The 19,741-nt window shown below is 43.5% G+C and overlaps 2 protein-coding genes across 2 annotated transcripts; both read right to left on the bottom strand.

The window, feature by feature from the left end:
* Positions 1-4,810: 4,810 nt before the first annotated feature.
* LOC121162872 (olfactory receptor 7A10-like) lies at positions 4,811-5,740 on the bottom strand. Its single transcript, XM_040990106.1, has one exon. It carries the CDS (start codon positions 5,735-5,737, stop codon positions 4,811-4,813), a length of 927 nt encoding a protein of 308 aa, XP_040846040.1. The 5' UTR covers positions 5,738-5,740.
* Positions 5,741-13,918: 8,178 nt separating this feature from the next.
* LOC121162871 (olfactory receptor 7A10-like) lies at positions 13,919-16,932 on the bottom strand. Its single transcript, XM_040990105.1, has 2 exons — positions 16,022-16,932; positions 13,919-13,976 (listed from the first exon to the last, which is right to left on the bottom strand). Exons 1-2 carry the CDS (start codon positions 16,930-16,932, stop codon positions 13,919-13,921), a joined length of 969 nt encoding a protein of 322 aa, XP_040846039.1.
* Between the last annotated feature and the right edge of the window lie 2,809 nt (positions 16,933-19,741).

The following is a 19,741-nucleotide window of genomic DNA, read 5'->3' as shown; positions in this document are numbered from 1 at the left end:
CTTGATTCATCTTGCTGTAGGTCACACAGGAGTTTTCCATTATGCATTCATTCATCATTCAAGGAGGTGTCCACTCAGATGACAAGGCCAGTATCATAGATTGCGAAACACTTCTCACCCCACAGTTAAAAAATGTATCAGTGGAGTGATCAGGATTGAAAATGACATTGTTTCTGCGTCCACTGTTCCTAATCAATCAGAAAGTTAGAGATCCAGAGGCGAAAACATCGGATACGTCTGAAGTTCATCGTTATTCGCTCTGCCGATTCTGCAGCAGACATGGAACTCACACCCCAAATGACTGTCTCATTTTGAGACAGATTGGGCTGATTAAAAAGGAGTGAGGGAAACGGAAGGCTTAAGTGATATTTCTCCAGAGAGAGAGATCATTTCTGAATGACCTGTGCCTGCTCTCTCTCCGATCTCTGCCACCCTTCACCAGTTCCTACCCACCATGAATGGTAAATGAAACCCCAAAGGAATAGCACAGTGTGCAGAAAGGCCTCTTTCTTGAGGCAGAGAAATGAGAAATGCCTGGGCCATCGCAGGGCAATGAGAGCGATGCTAGGAATGCATTGCAATCTGGCAAGCTGAACGTTAGTTATCTTTCATTTCTTCTAGCTGATAATTTTATAACAAGTCCCACAAGGACACTGCTGCCCTACCATCTTCTATAAACAAAAAATGTGTGCAGCATTACTTGGGAGATGATGCAGTGGAATAAAGCAAGCTACATAGGATATAGATTGCAGAATCTGGAAATGGAAGGAAGCTCTCAGTTGAGGTCTGTGATGCTTTGCTTGCCCTCTCTCTGATCCTCACCTTCCTGGGTGTGCAGGGACAGTTCATGTATATTCCATTCCTACTATCATGAAAGAAATCCCATTAGGAAACAAAATCCATGTGAGAGGTAAGAAAACGAAGGATGAGTTTTTGGTTCTCACCTGTAAGATCCACGACCATAAACTTCCCAACATCCTGAGCCTAAAGGCTGCCTAATGGTTCTCTCCCCTCTGTCACAGCTAGCACCTTTGTCTCCATGATGGGAAAAATGGTGATTCTGATATTCCGCAATGCCTTTGTCTCCCTCAGCACTTACCAGGCTCTGCTGAGTCTCAGCTGAGGCATGACCCAGGCTGAGGGCTCTGCTGCTCCTCCTCTTCCCATCATGCAGTGGTGCCTCACATTCTTTACTCAGGATTGGAGCAGAAACAGACTCAGGCTGCGTCCTTCTCACGCAGGAGCTCACAATGCTTTGGCCCATAGCACAGGGCTTCAATATCTCCACTGGCAAAGCCCAAGTCTGAAGGTGCTGGCTCATTATTTACCCTTGAAGGACCCTTGGGGGCTCAGTGCCCAGAGCTCCTCATTAGCCAGCGGGTCCAGGATGTCCCAGTCTCTGAGGACTGGTTGACACTGATGGAGGAGGGAATGGGGAAAAGAAAGTGTACCTGGGACCCTGACACAAGAAACATCACCTGTGCTCCTTTGCTCTGCTTCCAAGCGCAGGCTGTTGACATCAAACTCACAGTGCTGGTTTTCCCAAAAGTCTACATAAGGGACTGTTGGAACTCAAAACAGCCTTTGGCAAGGTGACAGGATGCAAAATTAATAAACACAAATCAATGGCATTAGTATACACAAATAACTCCGTAACTGAGAAAAAAAAATTGTAACTGCATCCCTCCTTAAAATAGCAGAGGGGAATTGCGAATTCTTTGGAACGAATCTCACCAAAGATGTGGAAAACCACAGTGATGAAACTAAAAAGCATTATTTTAAGCCTTAATTTAAGATGAAATGATGCCAATCAAAAAAAAAAAAACCACAGCACTTGTAGTAGTCTGCAATATTATTCCAACCCCAAACAGCCTGTATCTCATGCAGTAAGATCTTGTGATGTAACTAATGAATGAACAATCAATGTAAGTCAGACTGCTTATGATCAATGAATTGTAAAACCTAATACACTTTTAAGACCCTAAGCTACTCGGAAATAGGGCAGGAGAACAGAGAAATCTTCCATCTCCTTAGAAGGCGTGAGGAAGACCTGAAGTATAACCTGCCAGGAACAAAGCAGGTAACTTATAGAAAACAGACTCGAATCAGCGTTAGACAATAGTAAAACTACAAAGACATACAGGGGGAATCAAGAGCGATCCTGACAACCTCTTCACAGGAGGTCATATGCACAGAGCAGGGGGAGACCCCAGAGTGAAGCAGGTGGACAGGAGGAGGCTTGTATCCCAACCCTGGAGACTCCCGGATCCTCACCAATGTCTATCAGTACGGACACCAAGGACTACATCCCAACTGCCAAGGAGACCACGGGGAATTGGAGTGCCTTCGGAGAGGCTGAGAACTCTGAAGTCACCCACCTCCATTTGGATGTATCACATGGGATAAAAGAAGCCCAAATCCTTCCTCGCAAGATCCAAGGTCATTGGAACAACAGCCAGAAGCCCTGAGTGGTCTACAGAAACAGAAGAGCAGAAAGCTTCCTTCGGGACTAGGGAGAGGAGTTTTCTCTGGTCCTTACTTAGTTCCAACTTTGGATCCCCACCCTCTCTGGCAATGACCATCACGGTCGCTCCAGAGTCCCCCTCTCCCCCCCAAAAACAAAACAACAACAAAAAATTAGACTAGATAGAGAACAACAAGGAAAGCTTAGAACCAGACAGGAAGTGGTCATCACGGACTCACACATTCCTTACTAGATTGTAAACAAAGATTAGCTACTCCTCAGTAAGTTATGGAAAATTTCTCTGCACACCCCTCCTAAAACTGTTCTGCATTTCAACTGTTGACATACGTCTTGCTAGAGTTATAAGCCAGTTTAGACTATCCTAAGATCTGCCAAGTTCAGCAAAATGATGCTTCAGCACTATAAACTGCTAAATACTAAAATGGAAATAGACACGAGACAGCTGAAGAGTACCCTATAGTCATTTTAAGGTGTATAACAGCCGGTTCTGTGTATAAACTAAAACTGAAATGTCAATGAAGTAGTCTCAGGCTGTGGTTAAGAACCTATCTTCCTGCTGGTGCAGTGACCCAGGCTGTGGAAGAGCCCAGAAGTCATTCTTCCCCTGTTGAACATGCCCTCAGCCACTCGTACTGCAATATATACCCAGTCCTCCTTCGACAGCTGTCAACCTCGAGCCATGGTGGCATGCCTCAGCCCTGAGGTTCCCAGCTTCTCCATTTATTGGAGAAGAAAGAATAAGCAAATCTGTTGGCATATTGGGACAGATTTGGTGTTAACCAGGCCCAGAAAGCCCACCAGCTACTAGCTGCTTTTCTCCCAGCACTGTAATAATTGCTGGGGACAAGGAAGCTTAGGCCATCGTGCAACATTGTCCTTGTAATGTGCCTGAGATTGTGGTGGAGGATAACCCTGTTAAAAATAATCTGAAAGTTTACGTGTAGTTCTCTTTTTGTTGTTGTGTTTGTTTTAGGTAGAGAATTTTCTTCAAAGTTAGGCTCCATATATTGTAAACCACTTGATATTTTCTCGTAAAGAAAACTAAGATTTAAAAAATTGAATGAATGCTATGCTGCCGGAAAATGGCGTTGCGATGTCTAAAGACAGCTAAACATGAACAATGAGAACTGACTTGGTGTCATTGCCACAGTAAAGTAACTAGTGTCTTACTATTTCTCTGACATATTTCAGGAGAGAATTATTTTAAATACTAAAAGACTGATAGAGTGAGAGGGAGGGAATGAGACATGGGGAGATCTCCCATCAGCTGGCTCACTTCCAATGGGCCATGATAGCCAGGGCTGGGCATCTCCATGAAGCCAGGAGCTTAATCCTGATGTTCCAGCTGGTGACAGGAATCCACACACATCTGCAGCCTTCCCAGATGCATTCTCCAGGAGTGGATCAGAAGGGGAATGCTGGGATTCATTTGCTTTGATGTTTGATCATGGCATTGCCAACATTAGCTGAATCTGCTGTGTCATATTTTCGTGAAGGTTCTTACACTTCTCTCAGAGACAGTGTGGCATTCCTAGAATTCTGATACGTGAGCAGCACTCATTAGGCTATGTGGAAATGCATGTCACTGAGATAATCAGATTTCCTTGTTCTTTGTGCTTTAGTTACAATGAATTTCCACAGGATTTTTTGCATGTATAATTCAAGTCTTATGAAGGAATGCTAGGTGGCTTGTGAAAGCTACTGAACACAACCATAAACTGACAGTGTGTCACCTTCCAGAAATGCCTCATGGAACGAATTACAACAAGGATGGTTTGCTGATAACTTACCACCATACGAGGTGTAGGAAGATTTTCAGAACTCCAATGAAGAAACAAGTGTTTTGCCAAAATTCCTATCCCAGCAGCAAGAATAGCAAACATTGAATTACATGCGTTTAACAAATGGATGGAGATATTCTTATGACTTTTAAAATTTTATTCTTAACCCTTTTATGGATATAAAGAGAACAGGTTTAACATATTTCCTAAATAAAACTCTAAGAAATTATTCATATATCCCTTCCTCAATAGTACCTTCCTTCCTTTTTTTTTCCTGCAATCATGTGACTTAATGTTTTTAATCATAGTCTTAATGATAAGTTAAAATAAAGAAAGAGTGTTGACCTACTAGGTAACACATAGTGCAATGCAATGGGTCATTTATTTGCTTTGTACCCAGAGGAATTAACCATTTAGAAAAAAGACAGTGAACAGACTAAGCAAGCTCTGCCTACTCCTCTGATAAATGCATCACAATATCTGACCCTGATTTGAACATGCAGTTACTGACATAGCTCAGGCCCCAACACCGTGGGTTCCACTCTCATTTAGGAAACAACAGTCTTTTCAGAGCCCTCTTCATGTCTGTGTTCCTCAGGCTGTAGATGAAGGGGTTCAGCATGGGGGTCACCACTGTGTACATCACCGAGGCTGCTGCAGTTGAGGCTGAACTTGGGGCAGCACTGGCACTGAGGTACACACCTATGCTTGTGCCATAAAATAAGGAGATGGCAGAGAGGTGAGAGGCACAGGTAGAAAAGGCTTTATACTTGCCCTGAGCTGAAGAGATGGCACGGATGGAGGAGGCAATCTGAGAGTAAGAGTACAGGATTCCTGTCAGGGGACCACCCAATAGCAACACAGCTGCAAGATACATCATGAGGTCATTGAGAAAGGTGTCAGAACAGGCTGTGTGGACCACCAGATTCAACTCACAGAAAAAGTGGTGGATTTCCAGGTGTGTGCAGAAGCTGAGCCTCAGCACCAGTAAGCTGTGTAGTATTGCAAGCAGGACACTGATGGTCCAGCTCAACAGAACCAGCTGCACACAGAGCCGAGGATTCATGATGACCATGTAGTGCAGGGGGTGGCAGATGGCCACAAACCGATCATAGGCCATCACGGCCAGCAGAAAGTCATCTAATGCTCCAAAGATTATGAAGAAAAACATCTGTGTGATGCAGCCTGCATAGCTGATGATTTGGCTCTGTTTCTGGATGTTCACCAGCATCTTGGGGACGGTGGTGGAGGTGAAGCAGACATCCACCATGGACAGGTTGGCGAGGAAGTAGTACATGGGCGTGTGGAGGTGTGGGTCAGAGAGGATGGCCAGGATGATGAGCAGGTTCCCAATGACACAGATCACATACATGGAGAGGAACAGCCTGAATATAATAGGCTGCAGTGCTGGGTCCTCTGAGAATCCCAGGAGAAGGAATTCTGAAAGCTGAGTTTGGTTGCTCAGTTTCATGTGGTGCAGATCACTGTCAGGCAGAAATAGTTGAATCTGAATAGGATTCACAAAAAAACCAGATGTAACCAACACAGCAGAAATCCCAAATTTATGTTTTCCCATTCAGCATGTCACTCCCACATTTACTGATGGCTTGGCACTACTTTTGGTCCTTTCAGGGGGATCATTCACCAATAATCCTTTGTACCCTCAATGCTTCCCTACACCATCCAATGCTTCTCACGTATGATGAGATATTCTTTGACTACTTGAGGAATATCTGGTTATCATATCAGCATAGAATTTTCCATTGAATGCATGATGAGTAGATCAGGGGAAGAGCAATGTGTAACATATGGTTTCATGTATCTTAAGAGATAACGAGATTCAGTTCTGATTATGAAATAAAGTGATCCTCAGGCACATGGGACAAGTGAAGGCAGACGTGCTACAATTGTGAGCAAATGACTCAATCATGTTAAGCAAAGAGGAATTACAACGTGTCAAACAATAAGAAGGACTCAACCCGGAGTAGGTTGGAAATACAAAATTGACTTACTAGGACTTCCTTTGCAGAACTAAATTTTTTAGATGTAATACACATAGGTGTGAAACCCAGGATGAGTTCTTGACTTTGGCAACATAAAAATATAAGCGTTCACACATTCTCTTACACGTTACTGAGGTTCCATCAAAATGTCTTACAAATGCAGCTAAAAGATTCACTTATTCTTGTGTCTGCCTTTTGCAAAACACAGTTGTTTGAATTTTCATGACCTCTCCTGATTATGAATTGAGACCTATTTTTGCATCAGACATTTTCGAGCATAACAATCTACCTTCTAAATACATTTTCCACTGCACTGAAATAAACTCAAGTATGCATCCAAAGAATTAATGGCAACATAAAAGCTGACAGCATTGGCCAATCTTGGTAGGTAAGAAGACAATAAGGGCAGGAATAAAGCCCTCTTACCTGACCGCACACCAGGATTAGCAATGAAATTGCAGGAGGAAATGAGAATGACGGGAAAACCTTGAGTGGATCCAACCCACAGGTGATGCAATAACTGTCGAGCAGGTGTCTTTGATAGAGCTGTTCTTATTGCATCATTAAGATAACACTGAGTTATGTGAGAGTGCAGTGAGAGAAGACAGAAGACCCTGAGACCTGTGTGTTCCAGCAGCTGCTACTATCAGGATTGCCATGCAGACATTTCCTCTCTCCTGGTCCTTTCCCGTCAGTACCGGTACAGTCAGTTACAGCAACCGTTCACTTCCTGAATATGCAGTATGCTGACTTTATCTGTGGAGGCACTTCCTGAGCCAGGAGTTGTAATCTTGTCTTCTCTAATCAGTTTCATCTGTGGCAAGAGGTCCTTCCACACTGTAAATCTTACATGACCTCACGCCACATGTCCCCCACCTTACAGAAAATTCTCTCTGCTTCCTCCAAATCCCCAAATGCTGCAAAGTTGGCTATATATACTCCTGGAAACTTATACCACTCATTGTCTACTGGAATTAATATTTTCTTGCCCTCATTTCTTCATTAGCCATGCTATTGCCTCCTACGAGATCCAACAATTTCTACCTCTATGATTATCACTGACACATACATTCAATAGTTAAGTATAGCAGTCACAGTCCCAGCCATATCCCAGGTGTGAACTAGGTAATTTCAGTTCTAGGTTAACCCCAGGAACAGCTGTCTGTGCCTACGGTCTGGGACTGTGTCTCCCAGGTCTACCAAGCTCACCTGCATGGGAACTCTATGACTAAAGCGTCTGTATGGATGCCCAAATTCCTCCTTGGATGATGGATGCTGGTGACTGAAGCTCCTACTCAGGCACAGCAATGGGATTGAGGGAAGCTCTGGTCCCTGAGCCAGACCCAGGACCCGAAATGCAACAAGCAGGCTGCTTCTAGCCCAAGGTTGCACAGTCTGAGGGACCACAGCAGAGGAGCTCCTTACAGCTCCTGGCACCTGCTCATTAGGCAGCTCCCTGGCCTCTAAGCACCTGCTGGCCCTGAGGTCTCTGTGCACGACACAAAGCCTTGTTTTTGCAGGTGTTTCCCAAGAGAGCATGATGGACTCAGGTGACTCCTCTCTTTCTCCTGCTCTGTGGCAATGGCAACTAGCTGCCATTTAGTGCCTCACTTTACAATGTTCTTGTTAGTGAGACAAGCCAGTTCCTAAAGCTAATTATGTGTTCCATATTAGTCATAGTAAATTCTGAATACAAAAATAATGTAGGAATGGAAAGAGCTTCTTGAGATTTGTTTGTTTTTTCTATTCCTGGGAAACTGTGGTTTCTCTAATTTTTTACTTGTTGAATTTGACGGTTAGTGGTATGTCAAGCCTGTGACTAATATGTTGTAGTTAATGTTTTCTTAACCCAATATCCATTGTCATATACCCTATATAAGTGAAAACATTTTTTTAAATTTTATTATTATTATTTTTTAAAGATTTATTTTTATTATTTTTTCATTGGAAAGGCGGATATACAGAGAGGAGAGAGAGAGAGGAAGATCTTCCGTCCGATGATTCACTCCCCAAGTGAGCCCAACGGGCCGATACTATGCCAATCCGAAGCCAGGAGCCTCTTCCGGGTCTCCCACACAGGTGCAGGGTCCCAAAGCTTTGGGCCGTCCTCGACTGCGTTCCCGGGCCACAGGCAGGGAGCTGGAAGGGAAGCGGGGCTGCCGGGTTTAGAACCGGCGCCCATATGGGATCCCGAGCGTGCAAGGTGAGGACCTTTAACCACTTGCGCCACCGCGCCGGGCCCTATAAGTGAAAACATTTTATTTAAAATGTCTTTTTACAATAATTCATCTAAAAGAGAAAAAGTATATATTAAAAAATGAAAGTAAAATCATATTATTCTATTTGGTAACCTAAGAGTTGGCTTTAGTGTTCAAGCACATCTCTGAACCATTCCATCAGATGCCCTAGGACCCCAGAACTCAGACATTCTCAGCTTACCGAGGGTGCTAGCAGGAAGCAGACTTCCTGGGTGGGACTGTGGCTGCTTCTGGCTAAGCATGGCTGGGAATGAGCAGTGCCTCAATGTCTCTCCTTTCTCATTAATTGCTTGTAGCAGTCACATCCTCATCCTCAGGTAATTGGTTTGATCGTTAGAATCCATTCCTGAAAAACATGTTAACTCCTTTCTATGCTGATTGTAACTTCATTTTCTTCTTGGCTACTTTTAGAGGGGCTGTCCGTGGTTGCCTAGGTAACCTGCCCAGTACATACATACATACATACCCTGTTGAGTTCAATAAAGAATGCATTGCTTCATTTGCCTTGCATTTCCTCTGTCCCAATCTTTCTGCATCTGGTCGCCACACCTTGGGTCCTGTCCTCCTCAGAAGATCATTGACAATTGGTGCCTTAATATGGACCTGAATAGAAGCCCTTCAGAGGGCATGGGTGACACCAAAAACTTCTTGAGTTAAGTGATAACAGGGTAATGGGATAAGCTTAAGAAAAATGGGGTTCAACTCTCCCAAGGTCGGATAGATGGTTGTCTTAAGGTTGTTGTTGAGTTTAATCCTTGGTCCCTGGAGGAGGGCTCTTTGGACTTGGAAACTTGGTTCAGAGTTAAGCGGCATGTGGATAAGGCATTGAGACAGGGAGAGAAGGTGCCTGTAGATGTTGGACTGTTTGGGCTTTGATCATAGCGGCTGTCAGTATGATTCAGGACGATGGACCGGTGTTGTCCCCATCTAAAGAGAGAGAGAAAGCTGAGGAGTCTATTCATGAGTATGGTTTAGCCGGAGAGGTCTGAGTGCAGGTGATTGCGAAAAGGAAAAGGTTTTGCCAGTTCCAAATCCTATCATATCTGTTCCCACATCTTCTCCTTTAGATCCAGAGACGAGCTCAAAAATCTTTCAGATCCCCAGAGTCAGACTCATGAACTTGCCCAAAATATAAAACACAGAGAAAGGAGCCACGTAGGCAGCAAAAAATTGCACTTGACTGATGAATTAGAAAAGCTGAAAGTGAAAGTGGCCCGCAAACAGCCATCATGCCATCTACCCATCGGTATCTACTGATGCGATGATGGAAGCATCGTGTCACCCGCACTACAGCCACATAAACCAAAACGGCCTAGAAAAATGTGACATTCCTCTGAAGTCTTGCGTATTTCTTGAAAAATACTGAGCCTTCTGCCTTATCCCTATACACTTTTTCTATGCTGTTTTAATCAGCATCTCCCATGTCAGTCGATGCTCTACGGGAAAGACCCAGACAAGGTTCCTGCCTAGCGGAGAGAATGTTTCATCTTTCCCTAAGTCTTCATTCATGATGTTAAGCTCACGATTTATAAATCCGTGTCACAATGGCACTTTGTCATCCTTGCTAAATACCTGTTTGAAAAGTTAACAGCACATTTGCGTACCATAAATATTGTCTAAGAATCGATACATATATTTACATAGGTCCACCAAATGCTTCCACCATCACATCATTAGATACAGTTGGGTGGATGATAGAGTCTTTAGAACGTGCAGAACTGAGGGGTTGGTTGATTTGGTTGGATTTTGTTTGTTTGTTTGTTTTGTTTCATGATGCAGCGAACAGAGTCCTTAACTCACGCCACAGAGTAAATGGTGCCCCAGCTAGTGGCAGTAACCTTCCAGGCTGCCACCCAGCACAGCGTTGGGCACACGTGGGCGCATATGTCTCCCTGTGGGCACTCGGAGCAGAGCTGGCTAGTGATGGCCATTCACAGGATCACAACCTCTCAAATCTTTGCTTCTTATCCTGGCACTTCTAGTCCTTTGTATGATAGAGCTCATGCGTCCTATTCCTAGCCAGATCTCCCACTAAGCCTGGGTTACGAGGCCCTCTGGGGACACAGACATTGTCCACAGTGCTTGGAAGAATCTCAAGACAGACAACCGCCCAAGGCCACACCAGCTCCCATAGTCAAAAAGTCTGTAGATCAGAGGTTTTACAAATATTGTTTTATGAAACTTTAAAAAGGTAATCACATGGAAATTCTTTTTCAGAGGCAGAGAGCGAGGCCCACAATGGATGAGTTTAGGCCTGAGCCAGGAGCCAGGACTCAGCCCTGTTCTCCCGTGGGCCTGGCAAAAACAGCTACTGGAGCCATCGTGGCTGTCTGTCAAGGTGTTACGTGTGCAGATTTTGAATCTTATTTATTAAGTGTAGTGTCTTCTGAAAGTGGTTGCTGCTGGGTTTCGTACAGTGGATGTGGGGGACACGAAGGTGTGACGAATATTTTTTCAATGCAGGCAGGGCTGCAAGGAATTTCCCGCTGTTTGGCAGGGCCCAGAGGACATCCCTACAACCTGAATGCAGCTCCACTTTCTTCTACATGGACACAGGACCACCATGCGGAAGAATTCTAATCCATTCAGGCATTGTTTGCTACTGTGGAGTTGGGTTTTTACTCAATGTGAGCTTGGAGGTGAATGTCAATAATAACGTCTTGTAAAAGGGCCTTCTATTATTCCTACTGTCTTGGCTGTCCCCATTGACCTTAAGCTAATGTAGGGATCTGTATTAGGGTTTCATTCTTTCCTTGATCTTTAGGTTCTCCTTTTCTTTGTGATACAAGATTGAGTTGTAGAATAAGACTTGTAGTAGAAACTTCTATTGTTTTTAGGTGAAACAAATGGCAGAATTATTCTTGGATACACCCACTTGACCATGAGCTCAAAAGTCTGTGCCAGAGCTTGTGACTGCTTCTGTATAAATAAAGGGGACAGGGAGAATCAAGATGGAGGGATAGGGTAAGGACACGTTTAAACGGATGGAACAACATTTAATCAGGATGAAGCAGACAGGACATATTTCAGGAAATAGGAAAGGAGAGAACAACAGCAGGGGGGTACCTGGAGACTGACAGACACAGGAAAGCAGCAGACACAATGGTGTGGTGTTGCGGTGACTGTTACTCCAGGGACATTCAGCTAACAGCAATCTGAACTCCACCAGCAGCCAAAAACTCCACCAGCAACCAGGTGGGAAGAGACTTTCACTGGGAGCTTGGGAGGTGAACCCGGACAAAGAACTGTCTGTACTGCTGGCCCATTTGGTTTGACCAGGAGCAGAGACAGAGCAGCACATCCTAGGCAGGTAGTGCAAGAACAGGGTGGATTTCATAGCCCAGTCAGCCCCTTAGAGCCAAATCGGGTGCCATTTTGCGTAAGGAGGCAAAGGCAAGGCAAAGGACTGAGCATACACTGAGCTGGCAGTGAACTCATTTCTGACTCAGTGAACTGCAGCAACATGGCATTCTATAGGTTCCACCCAAGACAGATCTGGGTAGCCCTCAGACCTGATGGCCAGCAGATCAAGAACTGAAGTAGTGGTACGTCAGGTGCCATGTTGCACACTGTGGCAATAGCTTTAGGACTTCAGGGGACAACAGTGAATTTTTACAATTTGTACAAAATTTAGCTTATGGTTTCTTGAGCAGGGCACTTTAGATTTACACACCTGGGATAAGGTTGGAAATAATATTGTTGCAAGATTTTTGACCCCGAATACGGCAGCAACCTCAAATTCTTGTCTCGCAGGAAAGAGGAATTTTCGCGCAGACACAGTTTTGTTTTAAAGCAAGATTTATTAGAAAAGCTGAGAAGAGAGACTCCCGTCCTAGCGACGGGAGGGTGTTCTGAGATAGAAAGGACCCTTACCCCCTGCCATAGTGGCAGGAGGAAAAATAAAAACCAGTATGAATGGTGGGGAATGCACCTTTTAAAGGTTTCCCTCAAAGATGTTTCTCCATAAACAAAGAAAATTCCTGGTTTCCATGGTACCTGGCCTTGGGACAAAAGGCCACAGAGGTGCCAGACATAGGACATTCCAGGCCTTGGGCAGATGTGTATTACTTCTTCCTGCTCTCCTTTCAATGATAAAGAGATCAGCCTGAGGCCCTCCCACACACTGGCCAATACTTCAGGTTGAGGAATTGATATGCTAATAGCATCCTTGTCCCTTGGAAGAAACGTGCTCTGGTGAATCTAAGACATGGTGGGGAAAATACCCTTCTATATTTGAGGAAAAAAAATGACTTGGGGACCCAGAATGCCCTAACTGCCTACTACCCAGACTCTCACCTATAGAAGAGTATCAGACTTAAAACCTGATAACAAGTGTGGAAATGCCAATTAAAAGTTCATATCTTTCTTTGCAATTAAGTATACTAACTACCGTTCATACTCCAACTGGATGCTTATGGCAATGAGGCCCTTTAGAGTGGCTACACTCTGCTTCCATGTCTAAAAAGTTATTACTCCTTCTTGTACTTTGGTCTCCACCTTAATTGTAAAAAGATGTCATAGGAATAAAGAGTTATTTTTGGTAAGGATGTGAATAAAATAATTATTCCTTATATCTCTGAACAGCTTACTTATTTAATATCTGAGGATGAGGCACGGCAAATAGCACTCTTAACCCTTGTAGGTACAATTTTATACCACTTGGCTAAAAAAAAATCCCCTTTTGTATTTTGTTAAAAGTCGTTCGGTTATATTTCAAAAGATTTGTTCCTTAACCCTTGTGCCCCAACCTGCTTCTTTAGTCTTTACAGATGGTATTTAACAGAATAGCTTCTCTAATCATAGATTTCGAAAATGTTCTCATGGGCCAATGGAAAGGACCCAATTTCCTCTTAACTTTTGGAGGAGGGAATGCTTGCATTTTTCCACAGTGCTTGGACTTGCTGGCTTGGATTCCACATGGGCTAATTAGACAGCTCCAGCAAACTCCAGACCTGACTTTGTTGAAGTGTCTCAGAGTATGATAAGATTCTATATTGAGGTGATCTTTGTGTTTTCTGCCTTTCAGTATGTTCACATTGCTTCAGATGAATAAAAGTTAGGCATTTACTTTATAGGTCTTTAAATTGATCACATAATGCCAATAACTATATCTAATCTAGATTGTGTTGTGTTAAGAGATTCTATTTAAACTAGATGTTATAATTCTTGGCATGCTTGATGAGCATCCAAAAATTTCAAAAGTTTTATTTAGTAGATAGAACAACCGAGTATGCTTTTGGATTGTATTAAAGATACTGTCAGATGCCAAGTGGGGCAATGTCAGCAACACCTGCATCACCATCACCGTGTACCCCAAGCCGAGCGGAGGAACTAGGGTTACAAAAAGGCCAATACACAGTGGGCCATTCTTGTAAAGAGAATGCCATTTATTCAAAGTTGGCCTGCCCCTTTTATAGTCTGCATAGTTCTTCCCAGTATTTTCCTGATGCTCAAGCAACTCCTAAGCTCCCCCGGGGGGGCATCTTAAAAAAGGGGAAGCAGGGAAGAGGGAACTTGCAGTCAAGCCAGGGGCTAAATGTATCAGGCCGAGATTGCCCATCCTGTTACACCTTGAGAAACAAGCTAAGCTGTGGAATTAACCCTTGGGAGACTGGGACTTACAAGGCAAAATTTTGTCATACCAAAATACTACGATAATTTTTTTCTTTTTTTTTTACAGAAGTCTAATTCAAATCTCTGTATTTCTAAAAGTTCCAGGACAACAATGGAATGCTTAACAACAATGGAATTCAAGCCAAAACGCCAGAAAAAGATAAATATTTACACTTTATAAATATGTCCATGCTGTTAAGTGAATATTTCTTATGCTAATTTATATTGCTAGGATATCTGAAATCAGCAGTAACCAGTTTTTTTTTTTTTCTCTCAGGGTTTCAATTCAGACTGAATTATTATTGGTGACTTTTTTTATTTAATGGGTACTGCTATAACCAAGCTTGTTTTATAAAGACTCCTTAGTAAATCGTGAATTTCTCTGAAATGATCTCTCGTGCAGTTTGCAACATTTTGGAGACCTCAGTCAGAGGGTATTGGCCATGCTGTGTTCTGGAACCTGGCTTGATAGACGGGGGAGACCACCTGTGATGGTTAACACGGCATCAATATCCTCTTTCTTCCTTTTTGTTCTAAAATATTTGCAATGATGTGATTTAAACATTTTAATCGTAGTCTCAATTTTAAGTAAAAATCAGAATGACGCCTACTATGCAGGAGTATTGACAAGAGTTAATAGAATATTCAGGTCACAGGAAGCGAGTTCCAGTCTCACTTATCTTGTTTCTGTGTGTGTTATAGATGAACTATCATATGTAAGAAAAAACATTAAATATGTGTCTTTCAGTTCTGTTGGATTAAAACATCAAAACCTTTTCCTATAGTGATTCTTCAATGTATGTTAGCAATAAAAAAAAAAAAATGAACTCCTAAGCTAAAAAAGAGAACATTGATTAAAGTCGAAATATGTTATTTGATAAGAAATTACATTGTGAGAAATGTGGACATTCCAATTGCGCACACTTAGCCTCATGCATTGCAAAGGATATGTGTAAGACTATGCTAATAAAGATTGCCATCAACAGAGCGTGTGGTACACATACAATGGAGTAACACACAGCCATCAAAAGGATGACATCTTACTTTTTGCACTAAATTTGGTGCAACTGGATATCATTTCCAAGTCGGTCATTCCAAAGGCAAATATAAGTGGTAGTTCAGTAGAATTTAAACATATATGAATTCATTTTAAAAATGTATAGACTCTAAAAATACACATGGAATTAAAACTCATAGCACGGGCCCGGCGCGGTGGCGCAAATGGTTAAGGTCCTCGCCTTGCACGCCCGGAATCCCATATGGGCGCCGGTTCTAATCCCGGCAGCCCCGCTTCCCATCCAGCTTCCTGCCTGTGGCCTGGGAAAGCAGTGGAGGACGGCCCAGAGCTTTGGGACCCTGCACCTGCACGGGAGACCTGAAGAGGCTCCTGGCTTCGGATTGGCACAGCATCGGCCGTTGCGCTCACTTGGGGAGTGAATCATCGGATGGAAGATCTTCCTCTCTGTCTCTCCTCTCTGTATATCTGCCTTTCAATAAAAATAATAAAATCTTTTAAAAAAAAAAGCACATAAAGCGTCCTCACTGACACCCACTTTTCCATGAAAAATTTTGAATTCCCTTTGATTACTGAAACGATGTGGACAATAAAGATGGGAAAGAGGAAAAATCCGAGTTTCCAGATAACACATACTGCAAAGCAGTGGGTCATTCATATGCAATGTACCCAGAGGAATCAATAACAATAACAACAACAACTACAATAATAATAATAATAAAAACAAAAAAGTGAACAGGCTAAGCAAGCTCTATCTACTCCTCTGACAAATTGATCACAATGTCAAACACTGAGGTTTGAGATGTGACGTCACTGACATCGCTCAGCCCCAACACTGTGAGTCTCACCAGGGTTTATGGAACAACAGTCTTTTCAGAGCCCTCTTCATGTCTGTGTTCCTCAGGCTGTAGATGAAGGGGTTCAGCATGGGGGTGACCACGGTGTACATCACCGAGGCTGCTGCAGTTGAGGCTGAACTTGGGGCAGCACTGGCACTGAGATACACACCTATGATTGTGCCATAAAATAGGGAGATGGCAGAGAGGTGGGAGGCACAGGTGGAAAAGGCTTTGTACTTGCCCTGAGCTGACGAGATGGCACGGATGGAGGAGGCAATCTGAGAGTAAGAGTACAGGATTCCAGCCAGGGGACCACCTGCCAGCAGCACTGCTGCAAGATACATCATGAGGTCATTGAGAAAGGTGTCAGAACAGGCTCTGTGGACCACCTGATTTATCTCACAGAAGAAGTGGTGGATTTCCAGGTGTGTGCAGAAGCTGAGCCTCAGCACCAGTAAGCTCTGCATAAGGGCATTCAGGACACCAATGACCCAACACACCAAAGCCAGCTGCACACAGAGCTGGGAGTTCATGATGACGGTGTAGTGCAGAGGGTGACAGATGGCCACAAACCTGTCATAAGCCATCACAGCCAGCAGAAAGTCATCCAGGCTTCCAAACAGCAGAAAGAAGAACATCTGTGTGATACAGTCCGCATAGCTGATGGCTTGGCTCTGCATCTGGATGTTCACCAGCATCTTGGGGACGGTGGTGGAGGTGAAGCAGACGTCCACCAAGGACAGGTTGGCGAGGAAGAAGTACATGGGCGTGTGGAGGTGTGGGTCAGAGAGGATGGCCAGGACGATGAGCAGGTTCCCACTGACAGTGACCAGGTACATGGAGAGGAACAACATGAAGATGAGAGGCTGCAGGGCTGGGTCCTCTGAGAATCCCAGGAGAAGGAATTCTGAAAGCTGAGTTAGGTTTCTCAGTTTCATGTGGTGCAGGTCACTGCCAGGAAGATTTCATTGAACCTGAACCATATTCATACAATTTGAATGGAAATAGCAGTGGAAATTCAAAATTCATTCAGATTGTAGCTCCCACATTTGGAGATGGCTCAGGACCCATTTTGCTCCTTCCCACTGGGACCACTGACCAAGAATTCCTTTCCACTGTCAGGCCTTCCGTAAATCATTAAGTGCTTCTCACATTTAATGAGCTATTCTTTGATCTCTTAGAAATTTCTATTCATCGGTGTTTACCAACTCACTCTATATTTTCCAAGTAAATGCCTGAACAAGTAAGCAGGAGATGATGCAATGTATAGCATACGGTTTTGTGTATGTTTAGAGATATGGGGATGCGATTCTGCCTATTACACATAAAATGATTTTTAATTATACAACCGGAGGCAGAAATGCACCACTATGAGTAAATGGTTCAGCTAGATAGACAAGAGGGATCAGAAAGAATGTCAAATAATAACAAAATGTAGAGCAAGTTAGAAATATATGGAAAGGTGACTTACGAAGACTCAGCTTGCAGAACCAAATTTTTTGATGCAGATTTGAATTACGTTGGATTTGCAACTCAGGATGAGTGTGTGATTTGATAAGAGAAAAATATAAGCTTTCGCAAGTTCTCTTAAATTGGACTATTAAGAATGCATCTAACAGATTCACTCATGTTTGTGTATGCATTTTGCAAAACGGGAATTCTCCAAATTTTTGCAGCAGACATTTTAGACCGTAATTAAGTTAGCTTTTAAATAGACTTTTTTTTAAATTGGCACTGAAGAACACTGCAAGTACCTATTAAAGAACTCGATGGCCAATTAAAAAGTGCTGTCAAAAATGGCCAATCCTTTTACGTAAAAAGACAATAAAACACAGGAATAAAGCTCTCTCACCTTGAAGCACACCAGGAAAGTGTGAAATTGCAGGGGAAATGCAAGACACTGGAAAGCCTTGAGTGTATCCAACTCACAGAGGATGCAATATCTGCCAAGCAGGTATCTTTGCTGGAGCCCTTCTTACTGCATCATTAACCTTGAGTCATCTGAGAACACAGTGTGAGAGCAGAGAGAAGACGGTTAGACACGCGTGTTCCAGCAGCTGCTCCCATCAGGATCTCCACGCAGACATTTCCCCCTGCCTGGTCCCTTCCTGTCAGTACAGGGACAGTTAGTTATAACCCGAACGAGGAGGGTTCTGACTCCGTCTACAGAGGCTGTTCCAGTGCCAGGGGTTTGTCATACCCTCCAGCGTCCGCCTGATGTTTCGTTTTAAATGGTGAACACCCGACCTCTCTCGCACTGGCAAACTGCTATGATGTCACTGCAGTACATGTCCCTTCACACATGAAATTGCTTCTCTACTCCCCCAAACCTCCAAACGTTGCAAAGTTGGCTTCATGTACTCTAGGCAGTTTAAGCCTCTCATTATCTCTGAGAGATGATTTTTTTCAAGCCCTTATTTTTTTTTTTAATTAGCGATGATCATTGCTCTAGCAGATCCAACATTTTCTTGCTTTATGATAATTACTGACATTTGCATTCATACTTAAGTGTACAAGTCAACAACCCCAGAACTGTCTGGTGTCTTAGCTCGGCTCTGTCACTCTATGTCCGCAGTCTGGGACCATTCCTGCTGTGTTCCGATTCACCTGCATGGGAATGGTGGATGCTGGATGCTGGTGACTGAAGCTTCTTCCAAGACACAGCAGAGCAAAAGTGGGAAGCACTGGTCCCTGAGCCAGAGTTGGGCAGCAAATACCACAACCTGGCTGCTGCTGCTAGCCCAAGGTTGCTCAGTCTGAGGGAACACAGCAGAGGAGTTCCTTACAGCTCCTGGCACCTGCTCATTAGGCAGCTCCCTGGCCTCTAAGCACCTGCTGGCCCTGAGGAACACTGGCCAGGACAGAAAGCAGGTGTTTCCCAAGAGACCCTGATGGACCCAGGTGAATCCTCTTTCTGTTTCTCCTGCTCTGGGGCAATCTCAAATAGCTGCCATTTAGTTCCTCACCTTACAATGTTTTTCTTTGTAAAACAAGCCACTTCCCTTAGACAAATATTATGGTTTTTCTTTAACATGTCGCAGCGAAAGTTTAGCACAAAAATAATATAGAAATGGAAAGAGCATCTTGAGATTTGATTGTTTTCTCCACTCCTGGGAAACTGTGATTGCTCTAATTTTTTACTTGTTGAATATGATGGTTAGTTGTATGCCAAGCTTGTGGCTACTGGTAAATTCTTATACTATCCAATTATTTTATTTAAAAATATTAAATTCATTTTTACGTTATTTTATGTAAAGCTATGTAATATTCCATTATCCCCAGACAAATTTAGGACTTCAAATATTTAACCACCTACGTTTCACACAAATTTTTTTTTTAAAGATGTATTTATTTTATTACAAAGTCAGATATACAGAGAGGAGGAGAAACAGAGAGGAAGATCTTCCGTCCAATGATTCACTCCCCAAGTGAGCGCAACGGCCGATGCTATGCCGATCCGAAGCCGGGATCCAGGAAATTCTTCCGGGTATCCCACATGGGTTCAGGGTCCCAAAGCCTTGGGCCGGTCCTCTGCTGCTTTCCCAGGCCACAAGCAGGGAGCTGGATGGGAAGTGGAGTTGCTGGGATTAGAACCGGTGCCCATATGGGATCCCGGTGTTTTCAAGGCGAGGACTTTAGCTGCTAGGCTATGCTGCCGGGCCCCTGTTCACACAAAATTTACATGATGGGTTTTTTTTTGTGCCACTGCTTAACAAGTAGCTTGTACTGGAATATGGTAGAGAAAAA

This window comes from Ochotona curzoniae, unplaced genomic scaffold (assembly GCF_017591425.1).
Source record: "Ochotona curzoniae isolate NIBS_2020 unplaced genomic scaffold, NIBS_Ocur_1.0 contig_584, whole genome shotgun sequence".
NCBI classification, from domain to species: Eukaryota; Metazoa; Chordata; class Mammalia; order Lagomorpha; family Ochotonidae; genus Ochotona; species Ochotona curzoniae.
The sequence above is the reverse complement of the archived record's forward strand: the minus strand, read 5'-3'. Positions and strand labels throughout refer to the sequence as shown.